This window comes from Felis catus, chromosome D1, assembly GCF_018350175.1.
Source record: "Felis catus isolate Fca126 chromosome D1, F.catus_Fca126_mat1.0, whole genome shotgun sequence".
Lineage (NCBI taxonomy): Eukaryota > Metazoa > Chordata > Mammalia > Carnivora > Felidae > Felis > Felis catus.
This window is the reverse complement of record NC_058377.1, coordinates 38,160,842-38,176,795: the sequence shown is the minus strand read 5'-3', so window position 1 is coordinate 38,176,795 and position 15,954 is coordinate 38,160,842. Positions and strand designations below refer to the sequence as shown.

Below are 15,954 nucleotides of genomic sequence, written 5' to 3'. Positions count from 1 at the left end.
ACTGAAGTAACAGGTATTTTCCTGAAGCTTTGGATCAGCTGCTGTAGGTCCTATACTTGTGGATTTAATTATTTTATACAGAATTTGTAAGTAAATGAGACTCTATAAGTAGAGTCTCACCCTATCCTATATTATATTAGAATCTAATTCGTTATTTGTATTATTCCCAAATATAATTGCCTATCTTCAGTAATTCTCATTGAAGTCATTTAATATAAAGGTTGAAAGGGACAGATTCAAAGATCAGTCTTTTCAACCTGAGCTCTCTTTCTGAAGTTGTTGGTACTCTGTGAAATATTATTCAAACAGCTAAGAATGTGCTGTCACCTAGCCGAGTGTTCCTCAAACTATTTTGAAGGTCCGGTTTTTATTTTTAATTATACATTGTCATAAACCAATACATATGTAAAATGCAATAAAAATGAATTACTAGAAAAATGAAATTAAAGACATAAAATACACGTCCTGATTTTTAAACTAGATTGAACAGACATAAAATTCCGTTAATGGGTACAATCAGAAAAGTAACAGGAAAAAGAATTTTTAAAACTGTATACTGTTTATTTTGAAGCATATATAGGCATTAGTATAGTGAATATATAACTTGTATATATCAAATTACAGGTGAAATAGTGATTGCACATACTCATATTTTCACACTTTAAATGAATACCATGTAGATCAGCATTTAAGTTGTTATTGAGACAAATGAATTTGGTTCTTGATATTCAAGGCTGTATTGATGACTGCATAGCTACAAGGGAGAATGTATAGCTAAACCATTTAATTGTAGTTGAATTTAAATTAACTTGATAAAAACGTAGATTAACTTTTATTTTGAAATGATTCTAGATTTATAGGAAGTTGCAAAAATAATAAAGGTCCATGTACCTTTCACCTGGTTTACTACAATGGTAATATATTACATAGCTATAGGATAGTATCAGAACCAGGAGACTAAATCCACAGACCTTATTGAGATTTCTCTAGTTGTACTTGTGTATATATGTGTGTGTGCATGCACACCCATGTACAGGTTAGGTCAGTGTAGTTTTATCACATGTAGGTTCGGTAACCACCGCCACTCCATATCTACAGTTTTGCCATTTCACAAATGGGAGTCATACAAAATGTGACCTTTTGAGATTGACCTTTTTATTCAGTATAACTCCCTTGAGATTCATCAAACGGTTGTGTGTATCCATGGTTCTTTTCTTTCTCTCAGTTAAATATTCCATGGTGTGAAAGTACGACAGTTTAAGGATTCACTTATTGAAGGACATTTGGGTTGTTTCCAGTTTTGGGAGTTTACAAATTAAACCAGTGTGAGCATTATGTATAGGTTTTTGTGTGGACATAAGTTTTCACTTCTGTGGGATAAATGTCCAGGAATTTGATTGCTGGATTGTATGTGTAGTGTATTTCTTGTTTTTAAACTACCCAACTATTTTCGAGTGACTGTACCTTTTTTCATTTCCAGTAGCAGTGTCCCAGAGATGGAGTTTTTCCACATCCTTAACCAGAATTTAATATTGTTACTTTTTAGTTTAGCCTTTCTGCTATGTATGTTTGATATCTCATAGTGCTTTTATTTTATATTACCCTAATGTCTAATGATGGTGATCATCTTCTTTCTCATGTGCTTATTTACCATCTGTGTATCCTTTACTGAAATATCCATTTGTATTTCTTGCCTGTTTTAATTGTTTTTGTTTGTTTACTATTAGGTTTTGAGAGTTCTGCATTTTGATACAAGTCACATATCAGATATGTAGTTTGCAGATATATTCTCCCAGTCTATAGCTTTTCTTTCTTCCTCTTAAACTGTTTCACAGAGCTGCTTTTTGTTTCGCTGAAATCCAGTTAATTGATTTTTGCTTTCTCTGGATCATACTTCTGTCAGGTCTAAGAACTCTTTGCCAGGACCAACATCCTATACATTTTTACTTATGTCTCATATATATTTTACGGTTTTATGTTTTATGTCTAAATTTATGATCCACTTGAAATGATTTTTATATACAGTATGGGGCTTGTTAGGTCAAGGTTTATTTTTTTATTCTGTTCCATTGATGTGTATGTTTACTTCTTTGCCAGTACTATTTTGCCTCGATTACGTCGATTACTGTGGCTTTATGTATAGTAAGTCTTAACATCAGGAAGAGTGATTCTTTGTCCATTCTTCTTTCTCAAAATTGTTTTAGCTCCTCTAGTTCCTTTTCTCTTTATATGAATTTTAGAATAAACTTTTCTCTATCTACAAAAAAAAAAGTCTTGCTAGAATTTTGATTGGAATTGTATTTTATTTACAGATCAGTTTAGGAGAATTGACATTCTTGTCATGTCAAGTCTTCTAGACCATGAGTACAGTGTAGCTTTTTTTATTTAGATCTTTGATTTCTTTCATCAGTGTTTTGTGGTTTTTGTCATATTGGTCCCATATCTGCTTTATTATATACTCACATATTTTTTTTTGAGCAAATGTAAGTTGTATTTAGTTTTAATTTAGTTTCTATGTGATCATTGCTAGTATAGTAAGTTTTTGTATGTTGATCTTACATTTTGTGATTTCATTGAATTCCTTATTAGTCCTAGGGATTATTTTTTTAGATTGGTTAGAATTTTCTATGTAGAGAGGTATGTCATCCTGTAAATAGGGACAGTTTTATTTTTTTAATTTGCATGCCTTTTATTTCCTTTTTTGCCTTACTGCACTGGCTAGGATTTCCAGTATTACTTTAAGCAAAAGTGAAGAGAGTGGACATTCTTGTCTTTTTCCTGATCTTAGTGGCGGAGAACATTCAGTCTCACCAGTAAATGCAATGTTAGCTGTAGGTTCTTTGTCAATGCTCTTCACCAACTGGTGGAAATTTCCCTCTGTTTCTGCTTTTTTGAGTACCTGATTGGGTGTTGGATTATTTTATATGCTTTTCTTTATTAGATGGTATGGTTATGTGATTTTTCTTTTTTACTGTCGATATGCTAGACTACACTGCTTTTTTTTCTTTTTAATAATTGAATTAAATAATTGACTAGTTCAATTCAGTTATTCCTGGAATAAACTCACTTGGATAGGGTATACATACTTCTTTGTATATAATGCTGGATTCAGTTTGCTACCTGGCATTAGAGACTAGGATAAAGAGTATCTGTTAGCTTAGCACAGTGGCTTCCAAACCTGACTGGTCAGAATCACCTGGCAAAATTAAAAATACACATTTCCAAGCCCTGACCCACACTGATTGAGTTTGGAGTGCTGCCTGGGGATCTGCATTGTAAACAAGCTGTCTAGATGATGCTAATGGAGCCAAGTTAGTCCAGCCATCTTTTTGTAAATTAAAATAGCATATTGAGATTATTGTTTCATATTAAAAACGAAACCAGAAATTTTGAGAGGGCTACCAGCTTTTCCCTATTGTTGTTATGTTATGTTTTCCTATTATGTTTATGTAAACTTAGATCCCCCTACTATTTGAGGATAGAGAAATGAATGCAGTGACAGTCCTTACCACCTGGAAGCACATATGCTATTTAACAGGTGAAATAGACATGGAAACATGATGATAGTGTATTGTGATAAATTCACTGAGAGAGAGAAATGCTCTGGGTGATCTGAGAATGGACTGCTTAATTGGACCAATTCATTACCTGGAGGTTTTAGGGGAGTCTTTAAAAGTTACATATTTGAACTGTGTTTTAAAGAATGGTAAAATGGTGCCACACAGAAGAAATGGCATGTGCAAATACAGTTTATGGAAATAATAAAGAGAAATTAGGGGATGATAGGACAAAAGGCCAGGGAGTATAAGTTTTAGCTCAATGATAGTAGACCCTTTGTCTGTGCTAAAGAGTTTGGACATTAGCGTTAGTGGGCTTAACATCAAAGGATTTCAAATAGGAGAACAAACTGATACTACTATTAGCATATTATTTTAGGAAGATAGCTGATAGCCTTATTGAATTAGAAACTGAGGAGAGCAATGCCAATTGCGATCTTCTTCCTATAGTTAGTGGAGATGGTTGCATAAACCGAGGAATGACAGTAGGGTGGAGAGTAAGAGGTGGATTGGAGGTATTTTAGAAGTTAAGTCCATGGGACTTGGTAATTGGATTTACTCTAGGAAGTTTATATCATAGGCTTTTTATGGGTAGAGATCTTTTTATTCAGGGAGTAAACAAGAAAACAGATTTAGACGATGTGGCTTCAATTAATTCTCATTTTTCTTCAGTCCACCAGTCCGAGCCATGCTGTGGTAGCCAATGTTCAGCATGTCTTGCATCTGATGAAGCAACATACTAAAGCCTTGTGCAATGATCGAGTGGTCAACAGTGTTCCTTTGGCAAAGCAAGTTTCTTCACGAAATGGTAAAAGTAAGAAGGTGTCAGTAACGCCTCCCTCCTCGAGCAGCATTAATGAAGAGTTGTCAGAAGTCTTACAGACTTTACAAGACGAATTTGGGCAAATGAGCTTGTGAGTTTTAGTTTTTGTTTTTTAAATTATATTTAGTTGTAAAACTTTGTTTTAAGTTCTTGGTGACTTCATTAATCATATTGTTAATTTATTCTATTCAGCAAGTATCAGAGCACAGTTCTTGAAGCAACCACTGAGCGATTTACTAGGACCTTAACAAATGCAACTGTTCTAGGGGAAATCTCTCCCTTTTTGAATAGTGTTAAATGTTTTGAAGACCAAGGTTCACACTTCAGTTTTATTTCCTTGTTTGGGAGCTTGATATACATTGAGTTTAGTTAAACTTGAATAGGTTAGGATGTATTTGAGGAACAAGATCCTTGCTTTCTTTCTGGGCTTTCCTTTCTACGTGTGTAATATTGTAGGAGGTGGAATAAAAATAATTAAGCCTTTGAAATTAAGAACTGCTTTTACATTTACCTCCAGTGCCTTTCTTGAACCTTTAAACCATCTTGTTGTTCTGTTTAAAAACTGGAGTCATTTTTAATGCACAGAGCAGTGGTCCCATGGTGAGTGGGACATGGTGGCCCTAACCATGAAACAGGAAGCTTTATCAAGCCCTACTTTTGTTTTTTATGTAGTGATCACCAGCAGCTTGCGAAACTTATCCAAGAATCCCCAACTGTGGAACTGAAAGACAACTTAGAGTGTGAGCTGGAGGCGTTAGTGGGAAGGATGGAGGCCAAAGCTAACCAAATAACTAAAGTTCGAAAATACCAAGCCCAGGTAACTTCATTTCCCTTTCCTTGTTTCTAATGATTATAAAACAAGAACAAGGCAGAACCAAAAAACCCTTTTCCCCAAATACATTGATTGATGACATTCAAGTGTATCACAGATAGGGAGCTACAGGAAGTATTTCTTTAGGAATCGGAGTTAAGTGGGCTAAGAAGGAAGACACCATCTTGTAATCTGTGAGAGTAGATTTTACCATCTAAGACACTTCTTTTGAATATTGAATATATTTAATATTTTTACCTTTATAAGAACAACCTTTAACTCCTGTGCTGAACTTAAATGGTTCCACATTTTCCAAAGTCTTAAAAAACACCTGGAAATTCTTGATTTCGAAAGGAGTAAGTAGATATAAATATGTGAAAAAAAATCTTTATGTTGCTAATTAAATTAGTAGAGCAGCCATTTATTTAATATCTACTAAGTGCAGTGGGAGGCATACCCCCGAATTTTCATCTGGAGAGATACATAATGATTCGTGTCAGAGATTATTGGGACCACTGGGAGTGGGCTGGACACAGGGCAGAGGGGCCGAGAACAGCTCGGCCGCCTGAAGCTCTTCTCAATCAGAGGTTGTGAATGAGTGTAGGTGGGGAAAAGCAGACAGATCTGAGGTAGGTCTTGGAAGTAGAGTGATCAGGGCAGCTTGCTGCTGAGTGTCATTTGGAGGGAGAGGATGGTGGTACCCCTGATGGAAATGGAGAAGGCTGGGAACAGAACAGGTATGGCTGACGTTTATTAATGGATTGCTCTATAATAGGCACAGTGTTAAGTGCTTGTGAATATGTCATCTTACTTAATTTTCGTAGAAGACTTGTGAACTGGGCGTACTATTTTACAGATAAGGAAGCTGGGTTGAGTGTCCTGGGAGGTAGGCGTATCCTCAAGTGAAATTAAGTAACTTCTGTGTGAGGACATACCAGCTCACTGGTGAATGGCAGAGCTGGAATGCAAACGTGGTTCCTCTGAACTCCAAAACCTGGGCTTTTAAGCATTTTTTGTAAAGTTCACATTAAAAAGAAGAATAAATAGGAGCAAATGATCGCTGCAGGAGTAATGGTCTAATTTGTTTCTTATACATCAGGCTCAACCTTATTCTCTCTAACAGAATACCAACCTAGCAGCAGCTTAAAGTAAAAGTAAAGCTCTGTAAAAATAAGTAAATATAAGCTATTTTAAGTTATTCTAAAGTAGTGAAATAACAAAAACCTTTTGTTAGTATTAATACATTACCATTACATCTCTTCATCCATCTGGAACATGTTTCGTTACCTCCTCAGACTAGTTTCTAGAACACCTTTCTTTTGTTTTCTGTAAGACCTTCCCCAGACCCTCTTGTTTCTTACTCGCTCTGTTCTGCACTTTGGCCACACGCTGCCTTACCTTCTGAAACAGCATCAGTATTGATGTGTTTACTTCCATTCACTCGTTTGTATGTTGCTTTCTGTTTTTAAGCACTTAGCGTCAAATCACTAGTACCAGAGATTTTTGAAGACTTTATAAAAAAAGAAATACACTCAGAATGTATTATTGGCATTTTAGCTTGTATGAGAATTAAAAATACCAGTTACCAGAAGAGGACATTTTCATGGAATCCTCCTTTTTCCCTGCCTTGGTTACTTGCTGTAGCTGGAGAAACACAAGATAGAGAAGCAGAAGAGGGACTTGAGGACCCCCAGAAAGACTCTTGATGAAGAAGGAAACAGCAGCAGTCGTTCTTCTGGAATCACGGGGACCACAAATAAGAAGGACGTTGCCAAACCGAGACCTGGCGAAAAAAGCAGGAAAAATCTTCAGTTGTTGAAGGACATGCAAACCATACAGAGTTCATTACAAAGCAATAGTTTGTGTTGGGATTACTGACTGGTACCAGGTCATAAATTCTATTCAGATAATCTGTACCTCAGAAATCAGATTTTGGCAATTTGCCCTCCAGGTCTCATACTCTTATGTTGGAATTAATGAATAGCAGGTGTTAAGGGGCCCAAGCTTCATTACACAGGCGTCCTGTGTTCCGCATCATGACTAAATGTTAAACCACCTAAATGGAAACCAGGGGAGTTTTAAAGGCTAGGAAGCCACACACTCTGCATCTTTGTTTGAGATGAATTTGCTGTACTGAAATACTGCACTTTGTAAACAGATTACCAATTTTTTACTTGTGGGTGTGATTTTTAAAATAATTCCTTAGATATCTAAGTAAAATTAGGTTTAAATTATCAAAATAGGAGGCTGTCCCATAGGCAATGTTTGCTTAAAAAGTCTCATTTTTAATCTTCCCCTGGCATGAATCGCTCATTTCTCCTTTCCAATACATCCATTAAATATACTTTGTTTTGACTATGGATACAGGTTTTCTATGTGTAAGTATTTATACGAATTTAAGAGGATTGGTTTGTTTCACTTTTTGACATTTTGAACACTGATCAATATTAAATACACTTCTATTGATATAATCCATCATTAAAAATTTTTGAAAGACCCAAGCATTCATTGTCAGTTAACTGCAAAAATTATAAAGCATTTTTTTAAAGTATAAACGAATTATTAATGAAGTAAATGAGGTTTCTGAGTGAACAGAAGAGGAAGTGTTGTATAGCATATGCATATGTTGTTTTTAAATAATACCTGTTTATAATCATGGTATTCAGTTCAAAGCATTGTGGTTTTTAATCTTAAAAACTCAGAAGAGCTCCTGGGACCTGTTATCGGTGTATAGTATGAGTGCAGTATTAACTGTACATGTGCCATTGTCATTGTGTTAATAATGTAAATCATAATTTTGAATAGATCAAGACATGTTAGCTTTTTATAAATTTGCCACTGAAGTCAATAAAGCAGCTTTATTAAGGAAACACTGAAATTTTCCTTAACAGCCTGTTAGCGAAGGCTATATTTGTTGTAATCTCTCCAAAAAAATGCATTTCTAAATAGGACATTAACATATTACGAGAAACAATAAGAATATATGCTATTATATAATTTATTTGCCTATCTCATGCTCACATAGAAACTAAACCCGACAAGATTGAACTGTCTCAAGGCCTGAAGAGTCCTAATGAACACATTAACCAGGTGTTAAAGAGATTTCGTTTTTATGCCTCCCCTGGGATCGAAATGGAGTTCTGGGCTTTTATCTGGGTAACCAGCATGAAATGCAGTGCCTCTCTGGGCACTAAGCTTATTAGGCCTCTTAATTGAATTAATTTTTCACAGAGTTCTTGATTTAGGGTCCTTCAACTTGGAGCTATTTGTGAGTGTTCTGAAATTGTAAACCTTTGCTTGAGTGTGTGGTTTTGTATCTTCATTGAACTCACAACAGTGAGTCCACAGACCCAAGGCAATCACTGCTCTGGTGATATGGAAAACATTTGTTGTGTCTCAACCACCATTTCAAACTATTAAACTTTTGTTATCTCTGTGTTTGAATTTCAGGTCATTAAATTGTAGGAGACTCATTTTGCATCGTAGTGGCTCTGTGTCCTAATTAGAAGCTTAATGGTGTTAAAACCCACCCCATCCCTTGGGTAAGAGTCAAACTAAAATATCCACTCCAGCCTTTAATACGCTCAGGTGAGAAGTGAAAATAAAATGCTAATGCCGCTTCAGTTTCCTTATCTGAGAGTTTATAGCAGAGGAGTACGTGGTCACACATGTACTTTTGTTGTAAGGGCACTGTTGAAATGCATTTCAAATACAAGTGTCCTCTATGTGTAAGATGCCAATCTGGATACCAGGCTAGGTAAGAAAGGTATGCTTACAGGTAGGTGGTAGACATCTGAATTACGTCAACACCGTGTGGTTAACGCAGTGGTGATAACATGGACACAGCGCTGTTGGGGACACAGAGGAAGGGGGCAGGCATGGCAGAGAGGAGTGATGAACAGGGGGTAACATCCTGGAGGGAGCAGTGATCGCTCAACTCTGGAGAACTGGAATTAGCCAGAAGGAAGAACAGTTCCAAGTCAACAGGAGAAAAGAAAAGTGTAGAGGCCGGAATCTGCAGTTGACACGGGAGAGTTGTGACCAGCTGAGTGGTACTTGTACATAAAAGTTGAGGTGTGCAGGTGAGAGTAGAAGGGGAAGCCAACAAGTTACAGGAGGCTAAAGAGCTTAGACATAACCACATAGGTCTCTGTTTTTTATAGCCCCAATGATAAAGGAACCAAGGGCACCTGCACATCCAGTAAGTAGTCTGTCAACTCGAAGTTCTGTTGGTGTGGATAAATATATAAAAAATGCTAACACTCTCCTCCCCTGCTTCCACACCCCCCCATGAATTGTGCTTTTTTCCAAGCTTTGTTAGAAACTTTTTTTTAATGATTTAAATAATTTCTACACCCAGTGAGCTCAAACTCACAACTCTGAAATCAAGAGTCATAGGCTCTGCTGACTTACTCAGCCAGGTGCCTCAGAAATCTTTTTAATGTGTAAGGGTGTGTGTGTGTGTGTGTGTGTGTGTGTGTGTGTGTGTGTGAGTAAATTTGACATAAAACTGTAAATTTAAGATCTACAATGTGTGACTTGGATACATTTACATATTGTGATATGACTGCCATTGTTGTGGTATTTCACATTACATACTTAGAGTTCAACATTGTTGTCTGTATTCCTTATACTGTGCATTAGATCTCTCTGGCTTTTTAATACTACTTGTTGCAGCTTTATATCCTTAAACAGCATCAGTCTTATCCTCTTCTCCCATCCCTGGTAACTACCTTCTCTCCTGGTGATTGCTATTTTACTCTTTTTTACAAGTTTGACTCTTCCACATATAAGTGATATGATAGAGTATTCATCTTTGACTTCTCTCAGTGTGATGTGCTCAAGTTCCATCCACTTTGTTGCAAATGGCAGGATGTCCTCCTTTCTAATGGCTGAATAATACTCCATTGTGTACCTATAGCACTTTTTTTATCCATTCATCCTCTGATGGGCATTTAGGTTGTTTCTGAATCTTGGTTATTAATAATACTGTTGTAAACATGGGAACACATACATCTCTTTGAAAGTCTGTTTTCATTTCCTTTGGATATATACCCAGGAGTGGAATTGCTGGATCATAAGTACATCTACTTTTAATTTTCTGAGGATATTCCATATTGTTTTTCATAGTGGTTGGACCAATTTGCATGCCCACCCACAGTGTATAAGGATTCCCTTTTCACCACATCCTTGCCAGCACCTGCTGTCTCTTCTTGATATTAGCCTTTCTAAGAGGTGTGAGATGAGAACTTAGGGTTTTGCCCTGCATTTCCCTGATTAGTAATGTTGAGCATCTTCATGTGCCAGTTTGCCATTTTGATATCCTCTTTGGAAAAAAAATGTCTATTTCGTTTTTCCTGCCTAACTTTTAATCGGATTGTTTGCTTTTTTGTTATTTAGTTGTATGAATCCTTTATATATTTTGGATATTAACTCTTCATCTGATAAATGGTGTGCAAATATTTCTCCCATTCTGTAGGTTGTCTTTTTATTCCTTGTGTGTAAGCTTCTGAGTTTGATGTAGTCCCATTTGTTAATTTTTCCTTTTGTTTGTGCTTTTGGCATCGTGTCAAAAATCATTGAGACCAGCATCGAGGAGCTTCCTCCTGTGTCTCCTAGGAATTCTGTGGTATCTGGTCTTACGTTTAAGTGTTTGGTACGTTGTGAGTTAATTTTGTGAGTGGTATGAGAGAGGGGTCCAATTTCATTGTCCTCTGCATGTATTTCTCCAGTTTTCCCAGCACCACTTATTAGAGACACTGTCCTTTCCCCATTAGGTGTTCTTGGCTCCCTTGTCAAGTATTAGTTGATTATATATGCCAGGGTTTAATTCTGGCCTTTATTCTGTTCTATTTATTAGTCTGTGTCTATTTTTGTGCCAGTACCATACTGTTTTATTACTCTGGCTTTGCAGTATACAATTGACCCTTGAACAACATGAATTTGAATTCATGTGTGGGTCCGCTTACACATGAAATTTGTGTGGGTCCCATTACACATGAAATTTGTACAATATTGTAAATGTATTTCCCTTATGATGTTCTTAACATTTTTTTCTCTCCGGCTTACTTTAAGAATACACGCTGTATAATACATATACAAAATATGTGTTTTTCAGCTCTTTGTTATTGGTAAGCCTTCTAGTCAACAGTAGGCTATTAGTAGTTAAGTACTGGGGGAGTCAGAAGTTATACTAGGATTTTAAACTGTATGAGGGGTCTGTACCCCTCACTGCTCCATTGTTCAAGGATGCCTCTGGCACTGGTCTTTTTCTTGGGATTACTCTGGGCATTTGGGGTTGTTAGTGATTCCACAAAAATTTGTGGATTGTTCTATTTCTGTGAGGAATGCCTTTCATATTTTGATGGGTATTGTGTTGAATCTGTAGATGGCTTTTGGTAGCATGAACACTGTAACAACATTCTTCCAGTCCATGAACACAGGGTGTCTTTCCATTTGTCTTTGATTTCTTTCAGCAAAGTCATACAGTTTTCATCGTACAGATCTTTCACTTCCTTGTTTAAATTTATTCCTTAGTATTTTATAGTTTCTTATGCTATTGTGAATGGTGAGAGTTTATTTTTCGAATGTTTCATTAGTGTAAAGGAATGCAACTGATTTTGTGTCCTGCAACTCTCCTGAAATTGTTGATTCGTTCCAACAGGTTTTTGTTTGACTCAGAGTTTTCTACATATAAAAGCATTTCACCAGCAGATTGAGACGATTTTACTTCTTTTCCTATGTGGATACCTTTTATTCCTTTGTGTACCTAGTAATTCTAATAGTGTTTTGAAAAGAAGTAAGAGTGGACATCCTTGTCTTATTCCAATCTTAGGAGAAAAACTTTCAATTTTTCTCCAGTGAGTATAACGTTAGCTCTGGATTTGTCGTGTATGGTTTTTTTATTATGAATGGCTGTTGTATTTTGTCATGTTTTTTGTGTCTATTGAAATGATTGTGTGGTTTTTTATCTTTCATTTTATTGGTAAGTATTACATTTATTGATTTGTATATGTTAAACCATCCTTGCATCTTTTGCATTTTTTTTAGATCTTATTTATTTATTTATTTATTGAGAGAGAGAGAGACAGACAGACAGACAGACAGACAGACCAAGCAGGGGAGAGGGAGAGAGAGAGATTCCCAGACGGGCTCTGCACTGCCAATGCATAGCCGGACGTGGGGTCTGAACCCATGAATCATGAGATCAAGACCTGAGCCAAAAATGAAGAGTCAGATGCTTAACCGACTGAGCCACCCAGGCACCCCTATTATTTCCTTCCTTCTGCTTTGTTCTTTGTCGAATTTCTTGAGGTATAAAGTTTGATTATTTGAGATCTAATGTCTTAACATCTGTGTTTATTACTATAAACTCTTTCCCATTTCTTCTTTGACCTATTTGTCGTTCAGTGTAAAGTATGTTATTTAATTTCCACATATTTATAGATCTTCTCATTTCTTCCTTGTTGATTTCCAGTTTCATACCATTGTGTGGTCAGAAAAGATAATCGGTATGATTTCAGTCTAAATTCACTAAGATTTGTTTTGTGTCCTATCATACGATCTGTCCTGGAAAATGTTCATGTGCACTTGAGAACAATTTCTCAAGTATTCTGCTTGTTTGGTGAATTGTTCTGTGTATGTCTAATAAGTTTATTTGCTCTAAAGTATCGTTCAATTCCAGTGTTTGCCTTGTTGATTTTCTGTCTAGATGATCTTCACTTTGGTGCTAGTGGGGTATTGAAGTCCCCTATTCTTATTTTATTATCTCTTTCTCCCTTAAGACTTGTATTTGCTCAGTATGTGTTGGTGGTCAGGTAATTTATGATTGCTATATTTTTGTGATGTATGGACCTCTTTATCTAATGACCTTTGTCAGTTTTACCATTTTTAGCTTGATGTCTGTCTTGTGTAAGACGATGTCCACTTTCCTTTGGTATCACTTGCTTTGAATATCCTCTTCCATCCTTTCACCTTGAGCCCGTGTATTTGTTTAGAGCTGAAATGAGTGTACTGTAGTGAGCATACGGTTGGGTCTTTTTTTTTTTTTTTTTTTTTTTTTTTTTTTTACCCATCCGGCCACTCTGTGCCTTTTGATGGGTGAATTCAATCCATTTTACATGTAGGGTGATTATTGATATGTGAGGACTTGTTACTGCCATTTTATCTTTTGCCTTCTAGTTATTTTCTCTCTCTCCGTTGTTTCTTTTTCCTTTTTTTTTTTCTGTCTTCCTTTGTAAGCTGGTGTTTGTCCTTGTTTTTTTGCTCAGTCTTTTTTTTTTTTGTTTTGTTTTGGGTCTCTGGTCTAGATTTTGCCTTGTGGTTACCAGGAAATTTATGCAAAATATCTCATAGATAAAAGAGTCATTTTATACTGATAAAAATTTATCTTCATTTACTTAATTTCATCTTTTTATTCCTTCCCTTTTATACTTTTCACAAATTATTCTGTGGATTGTTAAATGTTAATAGCTGTTGTTATTTCTAATGCTCTTTCCTTTAAGCTTTATACTGTAATTATTTTATAGTCGAAAATAGTTATTTCTGTCTGTTGATGCCCTTTTCATTGTTTCAGCTTGAAGAGCTACTTCCAACTTCAGGCGGTGTTAGTGGTGGTGAATTCTCACATTTTTTTGGTTTGGGAAATCTTCCTGTAGCTTTTATATCTGGATAACTTTGCCACTTAAGAGTATTCTTGCCTGGCAGTTTTTAAGTTGTTTGACTGTCATTCCATTCTCTCCTGGCCTGTAGAATTTGTGCTGAGAAATCTGATAGCCTCCTGGTGTGGGTTCCTTTGTTACTTTTCTCCCCCTGGCTTTTTATCATTAACTTTTGACAGTTTCATTATAATGTGCCTTGGAGAAGGTCAGTTAGCTTTGTATTCTTGTGTATCCAGTTCCTTCCCCAGGTTTAGGAAGTTCTCAACCATTCTTTCTATAAACTCTCTGCCTCCTCCTCTCGTCTTTCTGGTCTACCCTTTAAGCTTATGTTGGCTTTTCTAATGGAGTCTGATAGTTGTTTTAGGGTATGTTCATGTTTTAAATATACTAGTTCTCTCCTCTCCCACCTGAATCATTTCTAAATTCCTGTCTTGTGGCTTGCTTATTCTCTCTTCCATCTGATCTTGCTCCATTTTCAATGCTTTCTAATGCATTCTTCATCTCATTTTGTCTTTTTGGTTGTTTTTTAGAATTTTCAGTCTCTTTGGTAAAGTACTCCTTATGTTCATTAATTTTATTCCTAAGCTCAGTGGATTGCCTTTCTGCATTTTCTTGTAGGCTGGAATTTTGGATTCGTTATTAGTTAGATTGCAGTATTCCATGTCTTTGGGTGCACCTGCTGGGGAATTGTCACCGTCTTTTTGTGATACTGTATTATGATTTTTCATAGTATTTGATGAAATGTGCCTGTGCTGCCACATTTTAAGTAGCAACACCTTTCTTATTTAGGTAAGGCTTTGTTTGTTCACCTTGATTTTAATAGTAAAACAGGTTGACAATTAGAAAACTTTCATTTGTTTTCCAGAAGGTGGTGCTATAGCACAAGTTTTGGGGTTTCCATAGTGGAAGTGACTAAGTTGGAAGTGTGTATTAAAAAGATGGCATTTAAAAACGACTGGAAACAGAGTGGGGGGAGGTGTGTGCTTAGTTAGCACTTGGGGCTTTAGGCATGTTCACAGCCTGCTAGGGCAATCCCAGACTGAGGGATTCCCAGAGGTTCGTGGATGGACCTCTTGATGGAGTCCCAGGACATATGGGAGAAAACACGTCCCTTCAGCAATCTTTGCCTTTTTAATTTCCCTCTACCTAGTCATGGAGGTCTCTCTTCAGAAATCTGGGTGTTCCTGAAAGGCAAGCGAACCCCTCCAGCTGCAGCCCATGCAGCTGAGCAGACTTTCACGCACCCCCTTTTCCACCACCTTTGCTAGAGAGGTGGCTACTCTCACTGCCACTGCAACGCCCCTGGCTCCATAGCCTCCTTGGACTTCCGGTGCATAGATGGATGTCCTGGTGTCATAGGCAGAGGCAGTTATATTCGGTCACGGATGTCCAATTAGTTGTAAGTTGAGGGGGAGAGAAAGGAATGTCTCATGCCTTTGTGATGCTGACATCACCACCAATGGATTATCTAAAATGTGCTCCACTTTGGAGGCTCCTGCAGAAGAGGAAAGGAAGCCCCTGGAAGGTTTAAAAATGATAAGTGATTTGCATTTAGATTGCTCTGGCCTTTGAATGGAATTTAAAGTGGATGTGAGGGTACTGAGACTGCAAGTTTGAAATTCTTGATCTCTTCAGTCATCTGTATTCTTTTATGTAGTATCAGACCAAGATGACAAAGGCTTAAATAAGCAAATAGGTAGAATGGGCAGGAAAGAATAAATCTGTAAAATATCTGGAATAGAAAAGTTAGCTTTGATAGGCTGGCCACTTAAATACCATTACTAACTTTCTTAAAACCAATATCACATAAAGACTAAATCATTTTGGTACTGATTTTGCTAATATTGGATGTACTGAGAGAAATTCTAGTTCCTCACTGCAAGACGCAAGAACGGGCTAAGATTCAGACTATGGTGAATCAGAAAGTGAAAGAATACTGCATTTTTGAGTACTGTTTGATTTGGGTATTAGAAGCAAAATGGGTTCAAACTGAATATTTCAATTTGGAACCGGTGCTGAGAGACCCCTTTGTTCAAAAACTAGCCAAATAACATTTCTGCAAAAGAAACTTCAGGCAAACAGAATAAGGACAAAGTTTAAAAG

The 15,954-nt window shown here is 36.6% G+C and overlaps 1 protein-coding gene across 2 annotated transcripts in view; it reads left to right on the top strand.

Annotated features, from left to right (window-relative positions):
• The window catches only part of CEP57 (centrosomal protein 57), a 41,149-nt gene extending 32,485 nt beyond the window's left edge, over positions 1 to 8,664 (top strand). For both annotated transcript variants that reach the window (XM_011286510.4, XM_023239321.2), the window contains exons 9-11: positions 4,230 to 4,471; positions 5,053 to 5,197; positions 6,836 to 8,664. In XM_011286510.4, the coding sequence (XP_011284812.1) occupies positions 4,230 to 4,471; positions 5,053 to 5,197; positions 6,836 to 7,069 (621 nt within the window). In that variant the 3' untranslated portion in view covers positions 7,070 to 8,664. The remainder of the gene's footprint in view (positions 1 to 4,229; positions 4,472 to 5,052; positions 5,198 to 6,835) is intronic.
• Positions 8,665 to 15,954: the final 7,290 nt, after the last annotated feature.